At 39.5% G+C, this 23,067-nt stretch overlaps 1 protein-coding gene and 1 long non-coding RNA gene across 9 annotated transcripts in view; one reads left to right on the top strand and one right to left on the bottom strand.

The window, feature by feature from the left end:
- The window catches only part of APC (APC regulator of WNT signaling pathway), a 148,754-nt gene extending 136,818 nt beyond the window's left edge, over window positions 1–11,936 (bottom strand). For 3 of the 8 annotated variants that reach the window (XM_030326328.1, XM_030326354.1, XM_030326379.1), the window contains exon 1: window positions 11,649–11,936. In XM_030326328.1, the coding sequence (XP_030182188.1) occupies window positions 11,649–11,825 (177 nt within the window). In that variant the 5' untranslated portion in view covers window positions 11,826–11,936. The remainder of the gene's footprint in view (window positions 1–11,648) is intronic. The other 5 variants (XM_030326336.1, XM_030326362.1, XM_030326405.1 and 2 more) reach the window with 2 other exon arrangements.
- A 118-nt stretch (window positions 11,937–12,054) lies between these two features.
- LOC115521280 lies at window positions 12,055–16,273 on the top strand. The gene is made up of 3 exons (XR_003971013.1): window positions 12,055–12,142; window positions 13,432–13,619; window positions 16,167–16,273. It is a non-coding gene; the product is annotated as an uncharacterized LOC115521280 (long non-coding RNA).
- The last annotated feature ends 6,794 nt before the right edge of the window (window positions 16,274–23,067 follow it).

Raw genomic sequence — 23,067 nt, 5'->3', positions numbered from 1 at the left:
GTAGTTCTACTTTTAACTTTTTGAGGAACCTCCATACCGTCTTCCACAGTGGATGCACCAGTTTGCTTTTCCACCAACAGTGCGGGAGGGTTCCTTTTTCTCTACATTCTCACCAACAGCTATTGTTTCTTATGATTTAACTATTGTGACAGGTGTGAGGTGATACCCCATTGTAGTTTTGATTTGCATTTCCCTGATGGTAAGTGATGATGGGCATCTTTTCATGTTGGTTACCTGGATGTCTTCTTGGAGAAATATCTGTTCATGTCTTCTGCCCATTTTTTCATTGGATTATTTGGATGTTGAGTTGTGTAAGTTCTTTATGTATATTGGATACTAATCCTTATCACATAGGTCATTTGCAAATATATTTTCCCATTCAGTCGGTTGTCTTTTAGTTTTGTTGATTCTTTCCTTCACTGTGCAGACACTTTTTATTTTGATGTAGTCCCAATAGTTTATTTTTGCTTTTGTTTCCCTTGTGTCGGGAGACCTATCTAGAAAGAAGTTGCTATGGTTGATGGCAGAGAAATTAACTGCCTGTGCTCTTTTCTAGGATTTTATGGTTTCAGGTCTCACATTTAGGTCCTTCATCCATTTTGAATTTATTTTGTGGATGGTGTAAGAAAGTGGCTCCATTTCATTCTTTTGCATGTTGCTGTCCAGTTTTCCCAACACTATTTGTTGAAGAGACTGTCTTTTGTCTGTTGTATATTCTTTCCTGCTTTGTTGAAGAGTAATTCACCATATAATTGTGGGTTCATTTCTGGCTTTTCTATTCTGCTCCACTGATCTACATAGATATGCTTATGCCATACTATTTTGATTACTACAGCTTTGTAATATAACTTGGAAGTCCAAATTATGATGCCTCCAGCTTTACTTTTCTTTTTCAAGATTGCTTTGGCTACTTGGGTTCTTTTGTAGTTCCATACAAATTTTAGGATTATGTGTTCTAGTTCTGTGAAAAATGCTATTGGTATTTGGATAGGGACTGCATTAAATCTGTAAATTGTTTTGGGTTGTATAGACATTTTAACAATATTTGTTCTTCCAATCTATGAGCATGGAATGCCTTTCCATTTCTTTCTTTTTTTTAATTTATACTATTTATTCAATATTTGAAAAAATAAAACATACAGGTATGTTATTTTGTTATATTTAAAAGCTCAATGAATATGATTGAACTGGAAAAATCATTATTTGTGGTTGTTATTGTTCCAGTCATTTATCCTTCTTTCCCCCTCCTTCTCTCTCCTCTTCCTCCTTTTTCTTATGTATTTCTTTTTATTTTATTTTATTTTATTTTATTTTATTTTATTTTATTTTAATTTTTTTCTAAAATTTACATCCAAATTAGTTAGCATATAGTGCAACACTGATTTCAGGAATAGATTCCTTAGTGCCCCTTACCCATTTAGTCCAACCCCCCCTCTCACAACCCCTCCAATAACCTTCTGTTTGTTCTCCATATTTATGAGTCTCTTCTGTTTTGTCCCCCTCCCTGTTTTTATATTATTTTTGTTTCCCTTCCCTTATGTTCATCTGTTTTTTCTCTTAAATTCCTCAGATGAATGAAGTCATATGATATTTGTCTTTCTCTGACTGACTAATTTCACTTAGCATAATACTCTCCAATTCCATCCACGTAGTTGCAAATGGCAAGATTTCATTCTTTTTGATTGCTGAGTAATACTCCACTGTATATATATGCCACATCTTTATCCATTCATCCATCGATGGACATTGGGGCTCTTTCCATACTTTGGCTATCATTGATAGTGCTGCTATAAACATTGGGGTGCATGTGTCCCTTTGAAACAGCACACCTGTATCCCTTGGATAAATGCCTAGTAGTGCAATTGCTGGGTCGTAGGGTAGTTATATTTTTAGTTCTTTTGAGGAACCTCCATACTGTTTTCCAGAGTGGCTGCACCAGCTTGCATTCCCATGTCTTTTTATTTCTTTGTGTTGTCTTCAATTTCTTTCATCAGTGTTTTATAGTTTTCAGTACAGGTCTTTCACCTCTTTGGATAGGTTTATTCCTAGATGTCTTGTTATTTTTGATTCAATATAAATGGTATTGTTTTCTTAATTTCCCTTTCTGCTGCTTCATTATTGGTGTATAGAAATGCAACAGATTTCTGAAGATTGATTTTGAGCAGGGAACTTCATTAGTATGATAGAAGTTTAAATAAAAACAAAATAACAAAAAACAAAGTTTTGGCCAATGCACTTGGGAGTGAAATGTTAAATGCTTTCTCTCTGAGATGAGGAACAAGACAGGGAGAGCAGCCCTAGGATGAGGCAGTGTTCTATTTTTTGACCTGGGTAATAACTTTGTGTGTTTACAATAACACATTAAGTTCTTCATTTTATGTTTTATATATAATCTAGAATATATGTTATAGGAAAAAAAACAAAGAAATACTTGGAGATGAACAAAAGGCTGATTTAAGACTGTCACTAAAGGTCAGGAACTCTGTAGGTCCTAATTTCCCTCCCATTATGATTAATTTCCAACCAATTAACATTTATTGGGCCTATAAGACATTGTACAAACTGGCAACATGCATTATTAACCTTAAAGATGTTTGCAGCCTATCATCTAGTAACTCCATTATCTGTGAACTCATCTTAAGGGAAATGGCCAAGATAAAGAGAAAAAGAAATCCATAATGTGCTAAGATGTTCACTGCACAAATGAAAATAAAATGGAAAATGACTAAATAACTACAGGGAACAGTTAAGAAAAAGGATTCTTGGGGCGCCTGGGTGGCGCAGTCGGTTAAGCGTCCGACTTCAGCCAGGTCACGATCTCGCGGTCCGTGAGTTCGAGCCCCGCGTCGGGCTCTGGGCTGATGGCTCAGAGCCTGGAGCCTGTTTCCGATTCTGTGTCTCCCTCTCTCTCTGCCCCTCCCCCATTCATGCTCTGTCTCTGTCCCAAAAAAAAAAAAAAAAAAAAAAAATAAAAAAAAAGAAAAAGGATTCTTACAATGGGATTATTATGCAGTCAATAAAAATACAATTTACAAAATAGTCTAAGAAATGCAAATAACCTAATTTTTTAAAGCTGGAAATATATACACACATACATTTGTACTATGACTAAACGGGGGGGTGGGGTGGGAATGTCATAGGCACAGAAAAAAAGACAAAATGAGAAGGAGGGAGAGAGGGGTTGGGGGAGACAAAAACTATACTGATTTTCTTTATATGATGAGCTTATGGATGTTATCTTTACTTTTTAGTTTACTTCCTGAATTTCCTTTAATGACTATATAAAGCTTTAATAATGTGGTACACAAGAACTGAAGAAAATAATCACAAACCTAATATATCCTATTTTTTAACTACTTCAAAATGTAACTAAAATTTCAATTTTAATCTCAGCATGATATTAATCAGGTAAATTATTTTCTAACAGTTAAACTGTGTAAGCCTATAATTTGCTATTTATAATAATTTCTAATTATAACTAGTGTTTTAAATCATATAACCTTAAAAATTAGATAGTCACAGATATATCATGTCCAATTTTCTGGCCATAATTCTAAACCAGTTTGCTCCTTGACAGCTAAAAAAGAAAATGATCTATTAACAGGCTTCAATCAGTCATTTCCATAAGAACAAAATAACTGTTAATCTCTGAATAAAAGATGGTCACGGCTCCTCATTTTCAATTTCAGTTTTGCCAATCCACTGGTATTTTCTGACCAGTTGTGAGGTATGTCTCAAGTAATTTGTTATCAATCACAAAATATAAATGTTTAATGCTTATCATTAGAAATAATAATAAATTGAAGCAAACGTAAGGTTAACCCTGTATCACTTAACATAGTTTGCATTCCAGCATACTTTAACGAGAAGAAAAGAACACAGTAGATATAAATCTTTCATTTGGGAATTCCATATTCACTTTTTCAATATTTACTGAGCATCTATTAGAGGCCAGACACTAAAGGCACTGCACAAACAACAGAAACAGACTTGAAATCTGTTAGGGTTAAATATAACTGTCATTTTACAATTTAAGCTTTGAACTACCCAATCTTACTTTTCACTCTTTCCCAGAACAAACTTTTCTTCTCTAGTTCTCTGAATTTCTTTTAAAACACTTTAGGCTTCCTTGCTACCAAACCTCTGCTCCAGCTGCTCCTGAGCCTAAGTGCTTTTTGTTCATTCACCAGCATCTATAGAATGCTCACTACATGCTACTACAGTACTACACGTACTGTACTTGGCATGAGAGAAGGAAAAAGCCTTTTCTACCCTATCCATTCTTTGAAGTCCAGGTCAAGTCCTGCCTCTTTCTCAGAGAATTTCCTCATTATCCTTTCCAGACTCTGAATGTTGTAACTATTACTATTCAACACAGTGGCTCCCAATCTTTGATATAAGAAACATTTTTAGTATTAACAGGTTTCATAAATCTCATTCTCACTCCTTAGGTGATACCTGGTGCCAGGGCCCTAAATACCACCTATACACTGATAATTTCTACCTCTTCCTTAAACTCCTCATATATATGCCTATTCAATGTATCCACTTGAATACTATCTGATAAGTATCTCAAACATAGCCACATTCAAAACAAAATTGATTTACATCTCCAAACCTACCCCTACCCCTGCCCCATAGCCCTCATCTCAGTAAAATGTGCCACCTTTCCCCAGTTGGTCATGTTGAAAAACTTGGGAGTCATCCTTTACTTCTCTTTCCCTCATACTCCACATCTAATCCATCAGTAAATCCTAAATACTCTACTTTTTAAAAAAATTTTATTTGAGAGAGAGTACGTACATGTGTAAGCAGGGGAGAGGGGCAGAGGGGGGTGAGAGAATTCCAAACAGGCTCCATGCTCAGCACGGAACCCGACATGGGGCTCGAAACCATGACACTAGGATCACGACTTGAGCTGAAATCTAGAGTCAGACACCAACTAAATGAACCACCCAGCCCCCCTAATTACTCCGCTTTCTAAGTGTATCACAAATCTGAATATTTCTTTGCTCCTCTACCATTAAAGGGGCTGCTTCTCCAAGCAGCGTATTTCCAACCTAAATTATTTTCCTAACTGGTTTTCCTGCTTCCATTTTTGCCTTGTACAATCAATTTTCACCATGTAGTCAGAGTAATCCTCCAAAATAACAAGTCAAATCTGGATATTCCCATGCTTAAACCCTTCAATGATTACCATTTCACCCAGAGTAAAATCCAGTCTTTCCATGACCTTCAATGCCCTACCTGATCTAGCCTCTGCCTGTCCTACCACTCTCCCCTTCACTGGCTCTATTCCAGCCACACTGCTGGAATGTTGTTCTTCCAATATGCCAAACACATTTCCATTCAGAAGGTACTTGCTGCTCCCTCTAAACATTTTCCCTCAGTTAGCTCCAAGGCTTACTCCATCACTTCCTTCAGGTCTCTTAGCTCAAAGGGCTTCTCAAAAAGCCCTTCTCTCACCAACCTATCTAAGGTAGCATCCTGTTACTCTTTAAAAAAATTTTTAATGTTTATTTATTTTTGAGAGAGAGAGAGAGAGAGCGAGCGCACATGTGAGAGCGAGCGCGGGGGAACGCTCAGAGAGAGAAGGAGACAGAATCTGAAGCAGGCCCCCGGCTCTGAGCTGTCAGCACAGAGCCTGAGGCAGGGCTGGAACCCAAGAACCATGAGATCACGACCTAAGCTAAAGTCGGACACTTAACTGAGATACCCAGGCGCCCCCTGTTACTCTATTATCCACTGAAACTTCTTTATTTATGTCAAAGCCTATTAACTACCTCATGTGTCTGTGTGTTCACATGGATAATGTTTATTAACTGCATCCCTAACATTCACACTCAGAGAGAACACAGGTTAGGTTTTGTTCACCATTGTTACTACATTACATGCACATAGCAGACTTTCCAAAATATTTATTGGATGAATGATAGTTACTGCTTTTAGTTTTGTTGAGAAAATAATGAAAAAACACTACTAGAATTTAGTAAGGCTTTCAAATGATTTTACACACTATTAATCACAAGAGCATTATATACCTGCTTTGGTGGTAGAAGGAGTACAATGCACGTAATTCCAGATTCAATAACAACTAAGGGATGGGGCCTTCTTATAATTCTCTGTCTCTTCCCACATCCTTCCTTCCTATGTCATTCACTGATTCTTTCCATAAACAGTTATTGTATACCTCTAAGTCAGAATATTCTAGACATTAAGAATACAAAAATAATTAACACAAGGTAATGCATGAGACATAGAAAAACAATACTTATAGAATATGACATACAATAGAGATACAAATATAGATTAAAAAATTATAGCACAACAGGGGAAATAATCAACTTTGGGGGGTTGTTTAGGGAAGGTTTTAGTAGTGATGATACTCAACAAATACTTGCAAAAAGTATTCTCCAATTTACTTTATATGTGAAATGAGGGTTTTAAGTCTGACAGTGCTCCAGTAATGTGCTGCGATGTGCTAGCCTGAGAATGAAACCAAAACAAGAGGAATGACAGAGCAGAACAAATCACAGAGAAACTGAGCCAAGTCCTTGATGGTTTCAGGCAGGATAAAGCCTTAGATAAAGTTTAATTACAAGATCTAATCATTCCCTTTATTGTTTAAGCAGTTTGAATGTGATTTTCTGTCACTTGCAATATAAGAATACAGATGAATGTTTACCAATTCTTTCAAAAAGCAAAGTATATTTCAAGGTATAAGGCCACTATTGGCATATATGAAGGGATGAATCCTGTTTTGTGGGCAACATCACAGGACTTCTAGTATATCTGATCTGTATCCACTAATTGTCAGTAGGAGTTCAAAATCATTGTGACAACCAAAAATGTCCCCATGTATTTCCAAATGCTTCCCACCTCCAAGGGGAAATACAAACCTATTTCCTAAGAGTTCTGTATGTACCCATTTCTCACAGTGGTTCCACCATCTATGCATAAATGTACTTAACATCAACCTTAGAATAACTGGGATATACCACTCAAATACCTTAATTTTACATAATCAGATTTTAATCAGTTATTTATGACTATCCTACATATAGCTTATATCAACCCTTGCAGTGCTATAAGTTTGCTCCTACTATCGGAAAATTCTTATTTATTTAAACTTACTTCTCCATAAAATACTATCAAGATATGTCACCGATCTTGTTGGTTACCTTCCTAACTTCCTCTTAGACTGAAATGCCAGATAATGTATTTTCCAGCCCCCTTGCAAGTAGGGTCTAAACGTGCCAAGATGACATCTGACATAGGATTTCTGTGAAAGGTTTACTTGCCTAATCAAGAGAGGACAAACTTCCTCCTATCTTTGGTGGCTGTGTGAGAATGTGATGTGTGGAGCAGCAAGAGCAATGTACAACGAGAGGACAAGGGCACAATGAGCACAAAGATGAGCACGCTAAGGATAAAAATGAAAACTACCTGGATCCTGGATATAACATCACTGTACAGCTACAGTGACTAACCAGGAATCCTCCCACTCTGGGCTTTTTATGTGAAATACTGTTTACTATTGGTCGGGTATTATGTAACCTGAGGCCAAACTAATACAAGATATATTTAAGATATGACAGATGCTGAAAGTGGGAGAAGAACCAAGGTTAGAGTGGGTTGCTGGGAGAAAGGTGTTTAGAAGAGAGAAATTAGAAGGAAGAGAAATACATATACACACATGCACACGTAAACACACTAGGTGAGGATAGGTACATGAAAATCAAATTCCATTTGATTCCAACTGGTTTGAGTTAAGCTTACAGTAGTACATTTAAGAGAAATATAGCAAGCAATGTAGGTGAGAAGTCAAGTTGCAGAACTGGGAAACATTCCACACAAAAATGATTTGTGTCATTAAAAATAGGATGGGGCACCTGGGTGGCTCAGTTGGTCGAGCGTCCAACTTCAGCTCAGGTCATGATCTCACTGCTCGAGAGTTCGAGCCCAGCATTGGGCTCTGTGCTAACAGCTCAGAGACTGGAGCCGGCTTCGGATTCTGCGTCTCTCTCTTTCTCTGCCCCTCCCCTGCTTATGCTCTGTCTCTCTGTCTCTGTCTCTCTCTCTCTCTCTCTCTCAAAAATAAATAAACATTAAAAAAAAAAAAGGTTTCAAAAACAGGATATAACCACCAAGAAAACACAGTGAAAAGCACAAAGACCCCTGAGTACACTGGTTATCTCTCCCTCATTTTAGATAAGGTTCATCCATGAGTTAGGCCAATTAGAATAATTCCACCCCTCTTGACAAAGACATTGTGACAGACTTGGCAGCATGATCCTTCTAATTTGTTCAATCAGAACAGAGCTTAGGACTTTTGGGAAAAGGCTAGTCGAAAAGAGAATCCTTCTCTTTACCTTTGGAAATAAATAAAGAAGGCTATCACATGAACATTGCTGATAACCATTTATTTATTTTTTAGGAGGGAAGCCAGTCTGAGCATAAGGCCCAAACAGTAGGACAAAATTGAGATAATAGCAGAAAAATGGAGTTTCAGCCCCAATGACATAAGCCCATGAACAAACTACTCTTGAAGCCAATTCTATCTATGCACTTGCCAATCACATGAGCCAATACACTCTTTTTTGCTTTTAAATCCAGTTTGCATCCTAATATATGAATCACTGTTTTGGGGGAAGAACAATGCAGGAATGTGAAAAAAACCTTTCAGATATCTAAAAGAATCAGGACATACAATGCAGAAGAACCAAGAAATCAGATAATCTTATTCCTATGGTGTATATGGTTTTAGGAAACCAAGGATGACTGAAGGAAAGCCAATAGATGCGGTGATTAGGAGGTCATAGGGGACTTTTAAAATAGCAATTTCAGTACTGAAATGGTAAAGGAAGTGAGAGTGCAAAGGAGAATATTTTATATTTATTAGGAACTCCATAATGTACCAAACACTTGGATGGATATCTAACATGTGCTAAACTCCTTCAATTATGACTCTAAGTTTAACACTCTATTTTATAGATAAAGAACAGAGTCTGAGTAGTAACTTGCCCACAGCCACATAGCCACTAAGTGTTTTTAAGAGACTTCAAACCCAGATTCACCTCGGTCAAAAGTCAAATATTCTTGCTACTACACTAGGCTCCTGGGACTAAAGAATAAAAATACAGTGGCACAGCAGGCTCAAAATTCAGACTGGCTTTACTGAGTTACACAGCACTGTATTTGGCAGCCTTGAGAAAGATATAAGCATGTACATAGGCTAGAGAGGGAGAGACTGAAGAAGAAATGATAATGGACAGTTCTACAGAAAGAAGGATGGGGAGGGATGACTGTGGACACATCAGGAGGGGAGAATATTTCCTTTTGTGAGATAGGAGTAAATAAGGAAATAATACAGAGGATAGAAAAGAATATACCTCAGACAGTTGAGATTTTTCTCAAGAAAGGAAGGTATCAAGTTATTTGCTATAAAAACCTTCTGGAAATGAGACAGAAAGGTACACGACCAGCACTTAAAACCCAGGAGAGAACAGGGCACCAACTTGTATGGAAATGAACCTATATCCTCATACAACGGTCTCTTGCATCCTTTAGGATGTCAGGAATCAAACCGAAAGAGCTAGTGATAATGCTTACTCTGGACTGGGCACTAGAAAGGTAAACCTACAGAAAATAACGCATTCTAGGGCATCAGTGAGAGCTTAGTAAAAACTGATGACAGTGAGATCCTGGTTATGTAGGGAGGCAAATGAAATCAGCAGTAGGCTAATGGGTTGGATGAATAGAGAGACAAAGAGGGGTTCATAAAGACAGTGTGAGAGACAGAAAACAGGTACCATAAGAGTGGAAGAGTGAGAGATTTTAATGACAGTTTGTGATCAGAGATGTGTTTTGACACAACCCTTCGAATTATTTTGCCAGAGGCAGAGAGGCACTGACTGGAGTTAGTCCTACTATCTCTTCAGCCAGAAGCACAGAATTGAGACATAACCCCCTTTAAAAACATGCAGTCCTTAGTTGTAGAAAAATGAAGGCCTAAAACAAACAAATGAATGAACTAGCTCATACAGGAATCGAACATAAAAATATCTCCTCTTTTTTTGAACTAAACAATTCTATCTCCAAATTTAGGAAATTAAAAAAATAAAAATAAAAATAAAAATAAATTAATTTAAAAGGAAATTCATTAAGGTCAGAGTCTACAACAAAGGGAAAAACAGATTATGTGTCATGAGGCAGAATGAAAAGTAAACAAATCTGTCAGGCCAATTATATAACCCACATATTAAAGACTGTTAGTATAGAATTCCAATAGGGCAAGGATAGTTTGTGCTTTCATAACCTGGGAGAGCACCTAGCATAGTTTCAACAAATGATATTATGCAATTTAATGTTAATAAAAAAGGTCCACCTATTTGTAATCTCAAAGGAGAAGCTATCATTTACATCTATAATCTCAGTTTTACAATTTGGGGGCTCTTGAGAAATTATCCAATTAGTTCTCCGTATGGAAGTAAATTAAGAAGGCTATCACATGAATACTGCTGATAGCCATCTTGTTTTGCTAGGAGGGAAGCCACTTTGAGCAGGAAGCCCAAACAGGAGGACAGAGCTGAGATAACAGCAAAAAGATGGAAAATATGGGAGAATCAGCCATGGCAACTTCCTCCACTACTACTTCAATCCTGTGGTTTGCACTTATAAACTCTGGCAAGGTACCAGGTTATTCAGGACAGTTTCTTACACCATTAATTCTGAGTACCCTTGCCCCAGTAATAAAGAAAGAACTGAGACTGGCACAGCCTGAATTTTGCAAAAAATAATCAGGTCTTACAGGGACTGTTAAGTAGTAACAACAATTGAGAATCCAAGAAATTTGAGAAGTTTTTAGTTTAAAAAGCTTTTCTCCATTTTAGCCCTTTCTAAATAAAACAAAGGGCTTGTACAATACGGTATTCTAAAGCTTCACTGGGCAATTTAAGCGAACATTGGATAAAAGAATAAATCACTTAACCTTTCTTGTGCCATTACATATCTTACATTCACAAAGCCTTCCTTTTAAAAACGAACACTTCCCAATTCTTTCACTAGACCTAGAAAACTTAAGCCTCTGCCTCAAAAGTTAGGAGACCAAAGATTTAGAGATTAATTTCCATGAACAATCATTTGCATCACAGGCACCATTCTCTCCTTTGCAGTTCAATGGGCCAAGGAATCCAACTCTTCAAACCACCTCTTCTGGGGACTGGACTCCCTCATCAAGGTGAAGCTTTTTCTTTGTAACTCTCTCTATATGAGAGGCTACCGGGTAATCTTCCCAGACAGTTAAACTTTTAAAGGAAGCCAAGAGGGTCGAAACCAGGAAGATGGGGAGGCGACTAAAATAGGAGGGGCGACGACCCACCCACCTAACGCGAAAGAGAGACCGCTTGGACGCGAGAAGCTTCACCAGGAGTCGGGAAAGATGCGGAGGGCGGCAGGCGTCGCGACCCCCACCCACTGTGTGAGAATGGAGGGCTTGCAAAGCCAGGGTCCAACTGGAGGCCTGAAAGAGGGCGCGGGGCGGGGAGAGGGTGGGACGTGGAGACAAGAGAACGGCAGACTCGGGCCGAGCACCGCTAGGGTCTGGAGCAACGGTGGGGCAAAGACGCCAATGCTCACGCTTCACTCACCTGCCAGACGTTCGCCCCGCGGCCAGAAGTACGGACGCCGCCTGGGCGCTTCCTCTCCTGCGGGACACGGCCGCCGCCGCCGCCGCCGCCGCCGCCGGAGCTCCAGGACCCGAGAGTAGAGGGTGGTGCAGAAGCAGGCAAAACGGCGACCGGACCCGAGCCCAGACAGGCGTACATAGGGGGCGCCGGGGGGCCGGGAAGGCAACTGTGCTTCACCTTCCTCACCAGTAACCAACAACACTTCCCGGGAACAGCATCGTGCCAACCTCGGCCCGCTGCTCCCCGGCCTTCTCCCGCAGCTCCCCCCAGCAGCGGCCGGGTTTCCGGCGGCCACACTCCGCCCCCTCGCTACTTGGCCTCCGCCATCTTGTTGGAGGCGGGAAGAATGTAGCGCGCTTGCGTGCGCCGAGATTGCCGGCGCTCTTCTACCCCGCAAGGAGGGGCTGAAATGCGCAGTCGCGTTGTTGCGGCGCTCAGACCCTCGCTTCTTCACGGTCCGGTACGATGTGCGTTTGCTACTTGGGAAGCCGAATCTCAGTTCACCGGACTTACTTGCCTTTTCCTGAACTGTGCTGCAGCCGATTTAGTAGAACCCGTCTGCACACCCATAGTCAAGTTATTCTGCAAACACCTAGGTAGTGCCTACAATGTGATAGGTTCTAGGCCAGGTGCTGAGGGTAGATTAATAAAACCTATCTGTAGCCCAAAAGGAGCTCATAATCTAGTGAAAAAGACAGATGAACGAGTAATTCCCCAAATTCTTGTTTTGTAGCTGCGCACCACCTCCTCTCCCTTGCTGCCACTATTTTAATTCAAAGCATACTTCTTAGGAAGTCCTCCTAGTTTGTCTTAGACAAACTTTATCTTTCATTACCTCTCTAGCTTAATTTCATTCAACATTGATTCAACAAATAATATTTGAGTTTCTATTATATACTTAATATTGTCCTAGGCTCCAGATTTATAGCAGTAAGAAATACATTCATGGAATTTACATTCTGGTGGGAAAGAATGGGCAAAAAAGACAAATCACAGAATTAATGTTTGATAGTGATAAGGGATGGGAATGATGGGATTTTGGGGTGATGATGGGGTTTGGAGCTGAAGGTCAAGAAAGAATTCTTGATGACATCTTTGGCGCAAAAAGGTGAATTTACTTAAGCATGGGGACAGGACCCTAGGGCAGAAAGAGCCACACTGGGGTGGTGACAGGTAACTGATTAAATACCTTCAGGTTGGAGGGGGGTTGGGGATAGAGTAAGTCTCTAAGGTATTTTGGAAGCAAGGTTTCCAGGACCTTGAGGGCCAGCTGCTGTTAGGAAAAAAAACCTCAGTCGTGAGACCCTTCACATGTAGATCAGGGGGCCATAAGCTTGGGGTATGATTGCCAGCATATACCTTGGGGGAGTTGAGATACAGGAAGTTTCCAAAGCAATTTTTATATGTTAAAGTAGACTTAGAGGATCCTGAGGGGTCAGGATAAAATTAAGCCAAGGTTCCCTTTTGCTCCTAGCAAAGTGTCATCATCGAGGCAGCTGAGGTCCTAGAAGGACGTCACTCTGCCCGTTTCAAGGACTTGTCAGTGGGCAGTAGGCAATAAGGGAATTTAATTTTTCATTTGCCTTTGTTTCCCACATCACCACAGCAAGCACTTAAACCCCTCTCCTTTGCTCTTGGGTAGCCAGGGGTGTCCAAAGAATGTCACACATATCCCACCTGGCAGGGGGAGTGGGTGCTGTTAGCCTGTACTTTGCTCTCACCTTGCCCAACATTCCCTCATCAGGAGGAGAGCAAACCACCAAAAGATGATGGCGTGAAGGACCATAATTAGCAATCTCTCTCCAGAGATGACATTTGATCTGAGGCCTGAATGACCACAGGGGCCAGGAGCCAAGAGAAGATCTGGGGCGGAGCCTTCCAGGCAGAGGAAACAGCTAAAGCAGAGGCCTGAGGTGGGAATGAGACCTGCAGGTAAGAGGGACAAAGAGAATAAGTGGCATGGACAGTGGGAGGAGATGAGGTCAGGGAGAGGCAGGGGTCAAGTTAGCAAGGGCATTGAGGGCATGGTAAGAGTTGGATTTTACTACAAGGGTCCTGTCTAGCTTGTTGACAGTGCCCCAACTGGTTTTCAAATACTAATATTTCCTGACAGCCTCATTGCTTTGCACATGCTGATCCCACTGTCTTGAAGACCTTACTATTGTTTTTTATGTGTGTAGCTTGTCATCTTCCAGGTTTCAGTTGAAGTGTCACTTCAGAAAGGCCATCCTTCCTCAGCTATGTCTCCCTTCTGCTCTCTAATTAGTTTTCAGTATTGCACCTATCATTTCTTCCATGGCACTCAACATTTTTGTTTTTCTATTTCACCTATCTCCCCACCCACCTCTCCTCTGTCACCCTAGTTTGTTCTCTGTATTTAAGAATCTGTTTGTTTGTATCTTTTTTTCTTTATTTGTTCATTTGTTTCTTAATTCCATAAGAGTGAAATCATATAGTATTTGTCTCTGTCTGACTTTGTCATTTAGCATTATACCTTCTAGGTCCATCCGTGTAGTTGCAAATGGCAAGGTCTCATTCTTTTTTATGGCCAAGTAATATTCCATTATCTATATCTGTATCTATATCTATCTATCTATCTATCTATCTATCTATCACATCTTTATCCATTCATCTATGGATGGACATTTGGGCTGCTTGCATATCTTGGCTATTGTAAATAATACTGCCATATACATAGGGGTGCATATATCTTTTCAAAATAGTGTTTTGCTTTCTTGAGGTAAGTAACCAGTAGTGGAATTACTGGGTCACGTGATAGTTCTATTTTTAATTTTGCGAGGAACCTCCATACTGTTTTCCAGAGTGGCTGCACCAGTTTGCATTCCCACCAACAGTGCAGGAGGGTTCCTATTTCTCCACATCCTTACCAACACGATTATCTCTTGTCCTTTTGATTTTAGCCATTCTGACAGTGTGAAGTGCTATCTCGTTGTAGTTTTGATTTATATTTCCCTGATGATTAGTGATGTTGAGCATCTTTTCATGTGTCTTTTGGGCATCTGTAGGGCTACTATGGAAAAATGTCTATTCAAGTCCTCTGCCCATTTTTAATTAGATTATTTGGGGTTTTTTGATATTGTGAAGTGTAGAAATTCTTTATATATTTTGGATATTAGCTCCTTATTGGATATATCATTTGCAAATATTTTCTCTCACTCAGTAGGTTGCTTTGTCATTTTGTTGATGGTTTCCTTCACTGTGAAAAGCAGTAGTCCCAATAGTTTAATTTTGTTTTTGTTTCCCTTGCCTGAGGAGACATATCTAGAAAAATGTTTTTATAACCCGTGTCAAAGAAAGCACTGCCTATGTTTCCTTCTAGGATTTTTATGGTTTTAGGTCTCACATTTAGGTCTTTAATACATTTTGAGTTTATTTGTGTGTATGGTATAAGAAAGTGGTCTAATTTCATTCTTGTGCATGTAGCTGTCCAGTTTTCCCAATACCATTCATTGAAGAGACTGTCTTTCTGCATTGTATATTCTTGCCTCCTTTGTTGTATATTAATTGACCATATATGGGTTTATTTCTGGGCTCTCGCTTTTGTTCCATTGATCCATGTGTCTGTTTTTGTGCTAGTACCATACTGTTTTGATTATTTTTTTTTAATTAAAAAAAATTTTTTTTCAACATTTATTTATTTTTGGGACAGAGAGAGACAGAGCATGAACGGGGGAGGGGCAGAGAGAGAGGGAGACACAGAATCGGAAACAGGCTCCAGGCTCTGAGCCATCAGCCCAGAGCCCGACGCGGGGCTCAAACTCCCGGACCGCGAGATCGTGACCTGGCTGAAGTCGGACGCTTAACCGACTGCGCCACCCAGGCGCCCCGTACTGTTTTGATTATTGCAGCTTTGTAGTACATCTTGAAATTTGGAATTGTGATACCTCCAGTTTGTTGTTCTTTCCCAGCATTGTTTTGGCTATTCAGGCAGGGTCTTTTGTGGTCTTAGGATTCTTTGTTCCACTTCTGTGAAAAATGTTGTTGGTATTTTGATAAAGATTGCATGAAATCTGTAGATTGCTTTGGATAGTATGGACATTTTAACAATACTGGTTTTTCCAGTCAATGAGCATGGAATATCTTTCCATATGTTTGTGTCATTTTCAGTTTCTTTTATCAGTGTCTTATGGTTTTGGGGGTACAGATCTTTCACCTCCTTGGTTAAGTTTATTCTTAGGTATTTTATTATTTTTGGTGCAATTGTAAAGGGATTGTTTTCTTAATTTTTCTTTTGCTACTTCATTATTAGTGTATAGAAGTGCAACAGATTTCTGTATATTAATTTTGCATCCCGTGACTTTACTGAATTCGTTTATCAATTTAAGTACTCTTTTGGTGGAGTCTTCAGAGTTTTCTGTATATACTATCATGTCATCTGCAATAGTGAAAGTTTACTTCTTGTTTACCAATGTGGATACCTTTTATTTTTTGTTGTTGCTGTCTGATTGCTGTGTCTAGGACTTCCTGTACTAGGTTGAATAGAAGTGGTGAAAGTAGACTTCTTGAAACATATAACCTTCTAAAACTGAATCAGGAAGAAATGAAAAATTTGAACAGATGAACTACCAGCAATGAAATTGAATCAATAATCAAAAATCTCCCAACAAACAGGACCAGATGGCTTCACAGGTAAATTCTACCAAACATAAAAGAAGAATTAATAGCTATTCTTGTCAAACTATTCCAAAAAATATAAGAGGAAGGAAAACTTCCAAATTCATTCTACAAGGCTAGCATTACCCTGATATCAAAATCAGATAAAGACTCTGAAAAACAACAACAACAACAACAACAGCTAACAGGCCAATATCTCTGATGAACATAGATCCAGAAGTCCTCAACAAAATATTAGCAAACCAAATCCAACAGTACATTAAAAAAATCATTCATTACGATCAAGTGGGATTTAGTCTAGGGATGTAAAGGTGGTTCAATATTCACAAATCAATCAATATAATACATCACATTAACAAGAGAGAGAATAAAAGCCATGTGATCATCTCAATAGGTGCAGAAAAAGCATCTGACAGAATACAATATTCATTCATGATGAAAACCCTCAACAAAGTAGGTCTAGAGGGAACATACCTCAACATAAAAAAGGCCATATATGAAAAACCCATAGCTAACCTCTTCTCAATGGTGAAAAATAGAGAGCTTTTCCTCTAAGATCAGGAACAAGAAAATGATATCCATTTTCACCACTTCTATTTGACATATTTTTAAATTATATATTTATCATTTCTTTTCTGTCCCATAAATTGTGAACTCCACAAGGAGTGAAGATGTTCTGTTTATCAATGAACACCCTGTGCCTAGTACCATGCCTGGCATGGGTGGTTACTTAATATTTGTTGAATTAATGAATGTGGAAGTGTGTCAGCACCTAAAGTAATCCGTGACATACACCATTGTTTTTCACTTGTTAGTTTTTAAAATTAAATGCAAGTCATTTCCTATTTATATGTCTCCTCAACTAGGTTACAAATAGGAACTTAAGAAAGAGAGAGGGGGAGAAAGAATAAGATAGAGAAGAGTAGGTAATGGTGGGGCAGTGGGCAGATTATATTGCATATGTTTGCAGGGCTGGGAGAAAGCTTCAATTTAATGGAGCACCTATTATATGTGCTGTGCACTATGCTAAGTACTTAATCCTTACCATAACCCTGCTAGGTAGTTGTCCTCATTTTTACACATAGAAAAATTCAGAGAGATTAAGTCATTTGCCCAAGGTCACATATTAAGAGATAGTGCTGACCTGGGGGACCTGGGTGGCTCAGTCAGTTAAGCATCCAACTCTTTTTTTTTTTTTTTTTTTTTTTAATTTTTTTTTTTAACGTTTATTTATTTTTGAGACAGAGAGAGACAGAGCATGAACGGGGGAGGGGCAGAGAGAGAGGGAGACACAGAATCAGAAGCAGGCTCCAGGCTCTGAGCCATCAGCCCAGAGCCCGACGCGGGGCTCGAACTCATGGACCGCGAGATCGTGACCCGGGCTGAAGTCGGACGCTTAACCGACTGAGCCACCCAGGCGCCCCAAGCATCCAACTCTTGATTTTGGCTCAGGTCATGATATCAGGGTCATGAGATTGAGCCCGGTGTCAGGCTCCACCCTAGGCATGGATCCTGCTTAAGATTTTCTCTCTCTCTCTCTCTCTCTCTCTCTCTCTCCCTCTCTCCCACTACCTCCCCCTCCATGTATTCTCTCTCTCTCTCTCTCTCTCTCAAAAAAAAAAAAAAAAAAAAGATAGTGCTGCCCCTAAAGACCATGCTCTTCCCATCTAGAGAAACTGGATTTGGAGGTGGGCCTATTTGGTGATTTGACTCTGTATCATTAGCATGCTTTTGTTGGAGACTTCAGCTACAGTCATTTACAAATCCCAGTCATATTGCTATTCTTGTATAGGCTTTGAACAAAGGGCCTGATTGGAAATTGCTGTCATTCTTTTCTTTTGGATTGGAGCAGAGCTCATTTTACCATTTCCTTTTCATGTTTTTTAAAAATTTGTATTTCTTTTTATTAATAGGTTCTATATGTTTCATCAAAGGAAAAGAAGAGATGGCGGAAAAATGGGTGTGTATCTTAAATGCTAGCTGCACCCCTTGGTTAGGCTTGTTCCTGTACAGCTAGCTCTCTCATCTAGATCCCAAATAATGCTTTATACATCAAAGACAGTTCTCTGGCAAAGAGTGACAGGCTTACCATAACAATCACTTATCCCATTTCCTCATCAGAATTACACACCATCATTTCCCTCTAAACAGGAGAGCTGCCTCAGAATAGTTAGGGAGAACTATGAGAAAGGATGAACTTTCTCATAGGGAGAACTATGAGAAACTTATCTTATAGTAGCTACTATAAGATAGTAGCTACTATCTTATATCTGGGGCCATTCAGTCTTTATATGAGGGCAGGAATACACTATATCTCATGATAATATACACTTTCAACTTAACCCAGATAGTCCATGTGCAAGCCCAGTAGTAGGTGGGAATACATACCTGAGAAGTCTCACCTTCTACCCTGCTGTAGTGTAATTCTTCCTTGGAATAAATCCTGGATACAAGATGATGTCTTCAGTTTCTATGGTATTCTCTCCTCTTTAATTTTTTTTAACGTTTATTCATTTTTCAGAGACAGAGTGCGAGTGGGGGAGGGGCAGAGAGAGAGGGAGACACAGAATCTGAAGCAGGCTCCAGGCTCTGAGCTATCAGCACAGAGCCTGACGTGGGACTCGAACTCACAAACTGTGAGATCATGAATGACCTGAGCCACCCAGGCGCCCTGGTATTCTCTCCTCTTATGGTGACCATCTATTATAGGCTGAACATGCCCCCATGCCCCCCCCCCCCCCCCCCGCCAAATAAAAGATATGTTGAAGTCCTAATCTCCAATACTAAAGAATATGAACTTATTTGGGAATAGGGTCATTGCATATATAATTAAGTTGAAACAAGGTCATACTGGAGTAGGATGGAGGCCTAATCCAATAGCTAGTGTCCTCATGAGACAGCCACATGAGAGAAGAGACACACAGAGTTGGAGTTATACAGTTACAAGCCAAGGAACACCAAAGATTACTGGCAAACCATGAGAACTCCCTACAGGTTTCAGAGGGAGCATGGCCCTGCCACCTTGATTTCAGACTAATAGCCTCCAGATCTGTGAGACAATACATTCCCATTGTTTTAAGACATTGGTTTGTGGCACTTTGTTATACCAGCCCTAGAAATGAATACACCATCTTATGTATATTGCAGGGCCTGAAATACAAGAAAGGGTTGGGGATGGGCAGTGTGGAGGTCTGGGCTACTGTCTCAATTTGTCAGCACACTGGCTATGAGACCTTAGGCTAGTCACTCGACCCCACTGAGCAAGCTTCCTCCTCTGTATGAAGGGATAATGACAGCTGCTCTGCCTACCTCAGAGATCTGCAGTGATAACTAACAAGTATTCCTCTAGAAATGCTGTGACCAAGATGGCCTGACAGCTACTGAGAAACAATTATGTAAAAGTCAGGATTCCTGCCATGGGGAATTTCATTTCAGAGTCTGACTGAAAGGCACCTTCCTATAACATAATTTGCACAGGCCAAGTGTGTGGTTTGGATCTGATAGACTATTGATGTTGAAAGGAGGAAGGATCACTGTGGACTAGGATGGAGAAGAGAACCTTCATGAAGGACCTGAGCTGAAAAGTGTTTATTAGAAGACTACTGGATACCTGCAGGATGTTCAGGGACAGTACTCAACATTAGGCCTAGAAGTGGTCTCAAGAAGCCTCCCCGGCACCCACTGCTGGGTACAGACACCAAAACTAGGACCACCAATACCACTTGCCTTGACACTGGCTGATGCCACTTCTACCTGGAAACAAGATACAGTCTCTGTTGCTGCCACTGCTCTCACTAGAAAAGAGGGTCACCATGACTTCACTACACTTGCTTTCAGTCAGAAGCTTGGGGGCAAATGATTCACAGAGCCCAGTCATATGTTAGCCCTCTAGCTCAAGGCTGACCAATAGAAATATAATGCAAGCCACAAACATAATTCTAAATTTTCTAGTAGCTACATTAAGAAAATCATAGAAAAAAGTGAAATTAATTTTAATACTATATTTTATTTAACCCAGTGTATCCAAAATATTATCATTTCAACATGTGACGTTAGCTGCATTTCAAGTATTCAATAGTTATGTGGCCAATGGCTGTCAGATTTCCCAGCCCATCTCATTATGCAAATTAAGACAATGATTTCTGATAAATTTTACTTTTGTGCTCATAATTTTTCTTTAACCAATAAGAATTTTTTTAATACATTGCCTTATGGTCACAAACAAAATCTAATAGATTAAATTCAATTTGTTTCTAGCAGAGATGTATGATAAGATTATTAATAAGAGACTTTCAGACACTCACTTCTGGTTAAGTTGGAGTAACAAGTACCACATATACACCATGCTTTAAACCACCCCCAAACTGGGCACAATATGTGAAGCAATGTTTTTTGAGGCCCTGGACACTGGGCAATAAAGAACAGTGAGTCCTAAGAGACAGGGAACAAATGTCTTAGATGCTTCTCTTGCTCATTTGTTCTGAGGAAGCCAGCTCCCATGTTGTGAGCTGCTCTATGGAGAAGCCCATGTGGCATGGAACTGAGAATGTCTCTGGCCAAAAGCCAGTGAGGTACTGAGGTTCTCATTCTAACAGTTTGCGAGGAATGCAATACTGCCAACCATCATGTGAGCGAACCTGGAAGCGGATCCTCCTCCAGTCAAGCATTTAGAGGACACCACAGCCTCAGCTAACAGCTTCATGGGAAATCTTGAGCCACAGGCAGCCACATAAACCATGCTCAACTCCCTGACATATAGACTGTGAAATAATAGCTGTTTCTTGTTTTAAGCTAAGTCTTACAATGATTTGCTATATAGCAATAGATGAATATAGGAAGACAGACATGCAGTATGAATTCCATTTCTAACACTACTGGAATTGGTCAAAGAGCAGGCTTGAAAATCTCTCATTGCATGACCAGTTACACATTTTCATTCTTTTCCTTCTGTTTCTTGTACCTGCTTTAACTTTTCATTCATAATAGAATAAAATGCCCTTCCTCTAAGCTCCACCTATTCCTTAAATCTTTCCAGCTAAAGTGACTGAATGTAATAAAGTAAGCAGCCAGAGATGCTGTGCTTTTCCATCTAATGACAGAAAAAAAGCAAACACTCCATCTGGGTGAAAATTGATAATTAACCATATCCAATTCCTGGACATCTGGCTTTTAAATGAAACAGAACATAGTAATGTCTGTTTCCCAGGGCATTCTTTTACCGAAAATGCTATTTATTCTTCTAGTCTTTGAAAGGACAGCACCAATGTAATTTTAAATATTAAGTTACCAAGGATTTGTCTCAATTTTTTTCATACTACCTTAGTGCTATATATTTATTGCAGAAAATTTGTAAACTACAGAACATCACAAGAAGAAGGAAAAAATTTTCACCATCTAAGATAAGTGTTAACATTTTGATGACTATCTTTTCAGATTTGAGTACAAAAATAAAAGGCATTTTGGAATAACAATTTTTCTCCCTCAACAAATCCTCTTTAAAAAAAAAAAACCAACAGATAATTTTAATGAGTGAAATTTGCCGAAGAACACCAAATCATTTTTTCCACTGAAATCCACCTGCATTTCCTCATGTGGTTTATGGTGTGGCTGATGACACTGATATTTCAGCCCTGATAACCAATCTGAATAGCTCAGGGAAGGATCCCATACAGTCAAAGCAGTTCTGGCAGCATATTGAGAGTAATGGGGTCCAGGGAAACAACATATGTTTGCACTCTCCCTTCGTGTTGCCACTGCTGCCCCAGAATTTGTGGTGGAGGAGGGATTCATAAATGTGCATCCGGATCCTTAATGGGCTAGAGCCAGCTCAAAGAAGTGCTAGAGACCTGACTGTTAAATTTTAGGAATTTCCTAAACTGATTATTAAACACAGTCATTAAAAATTAAATGATATAAACTTACAATTAAATTACATTCAAAACAAAGGTAATAAATACTCAAAACTCATTGCTTTTTAATCATTTTACTACATTTGACTATTACCTATGTGCGTGGCATTGTTTCTATCAATTTATTCTGTGTGGTGGAGATACTATATAATGGTTTGACGGGGCACATCTCTTTGTTCTGTGTATCAGTAATTCATTTATTTTTATTGCAGTATTGGATTGCAGTATATAATGCTATAGTTTGTTACCATTCATGGGCCGAAGAACATTTGGGTTGCTTTTAGTTTGGAATGATTATGAACAATTACACTTGGTTTGTTTGTTTGTTTAAATACTTTCTTTAAGATCTTATTTTTGGGGCGCCTGGGTGGCTCAGTCGGTTGGGTGTCTGACTTTGGCTCAGGTCATGATCCTACAGTTGGTGGGTTTGAGCCCCATGTTGGGCTCTGTGCTGACAGCCTAGAGCCTGGAGCCTGCTTCAGATTCTGTGTCTCCCTCTCTCTTTCTGCCCCTACCCCGCTCTCACTCTGTCTCTCAAAAATAAATAAACCTTAAAAAAAATTGTAAAGATTTTATTTTTAAGTATCTCTGCACCCAGTATGGGGCTTGAACCTGCAACCTTGAGATCAAGAGTTACATGCTCCACCGACTGAGCCAGGCAGTCGCCACCTAAAGACTCTTTTTTAAGAGCAGTTTTAGGCTCACCACCAAATTGAGAGTGAGGTACAGAAATTTCCCATATACTCACTGCCCCACCGTACATGATCATATTATTATTATCAACATCAATCGCCAGAGTGGTACATTTGTTATCAGGTATGAACCTACAGTGTCAT

This window comes from Lynx canadensis, chromosome A1 (assembly GCF_007474595.2).
Source record: "Lynx canadensis isolate LIC74 chromosome A1, mLynCan4.pri.v2, whole genome shotgun sequence".
Taxonomy (NCBI): domain Eukaryota; kingdom Metazoa; phylum Chordata; class Mammalia; order Carnivora; family Felidae; genus Lynx; species Lynx canadensis.
Note: the sequence above shows the minus strand (reverse complement) of the source record. Positions and strands in the feature narration are given on the sequence as shown.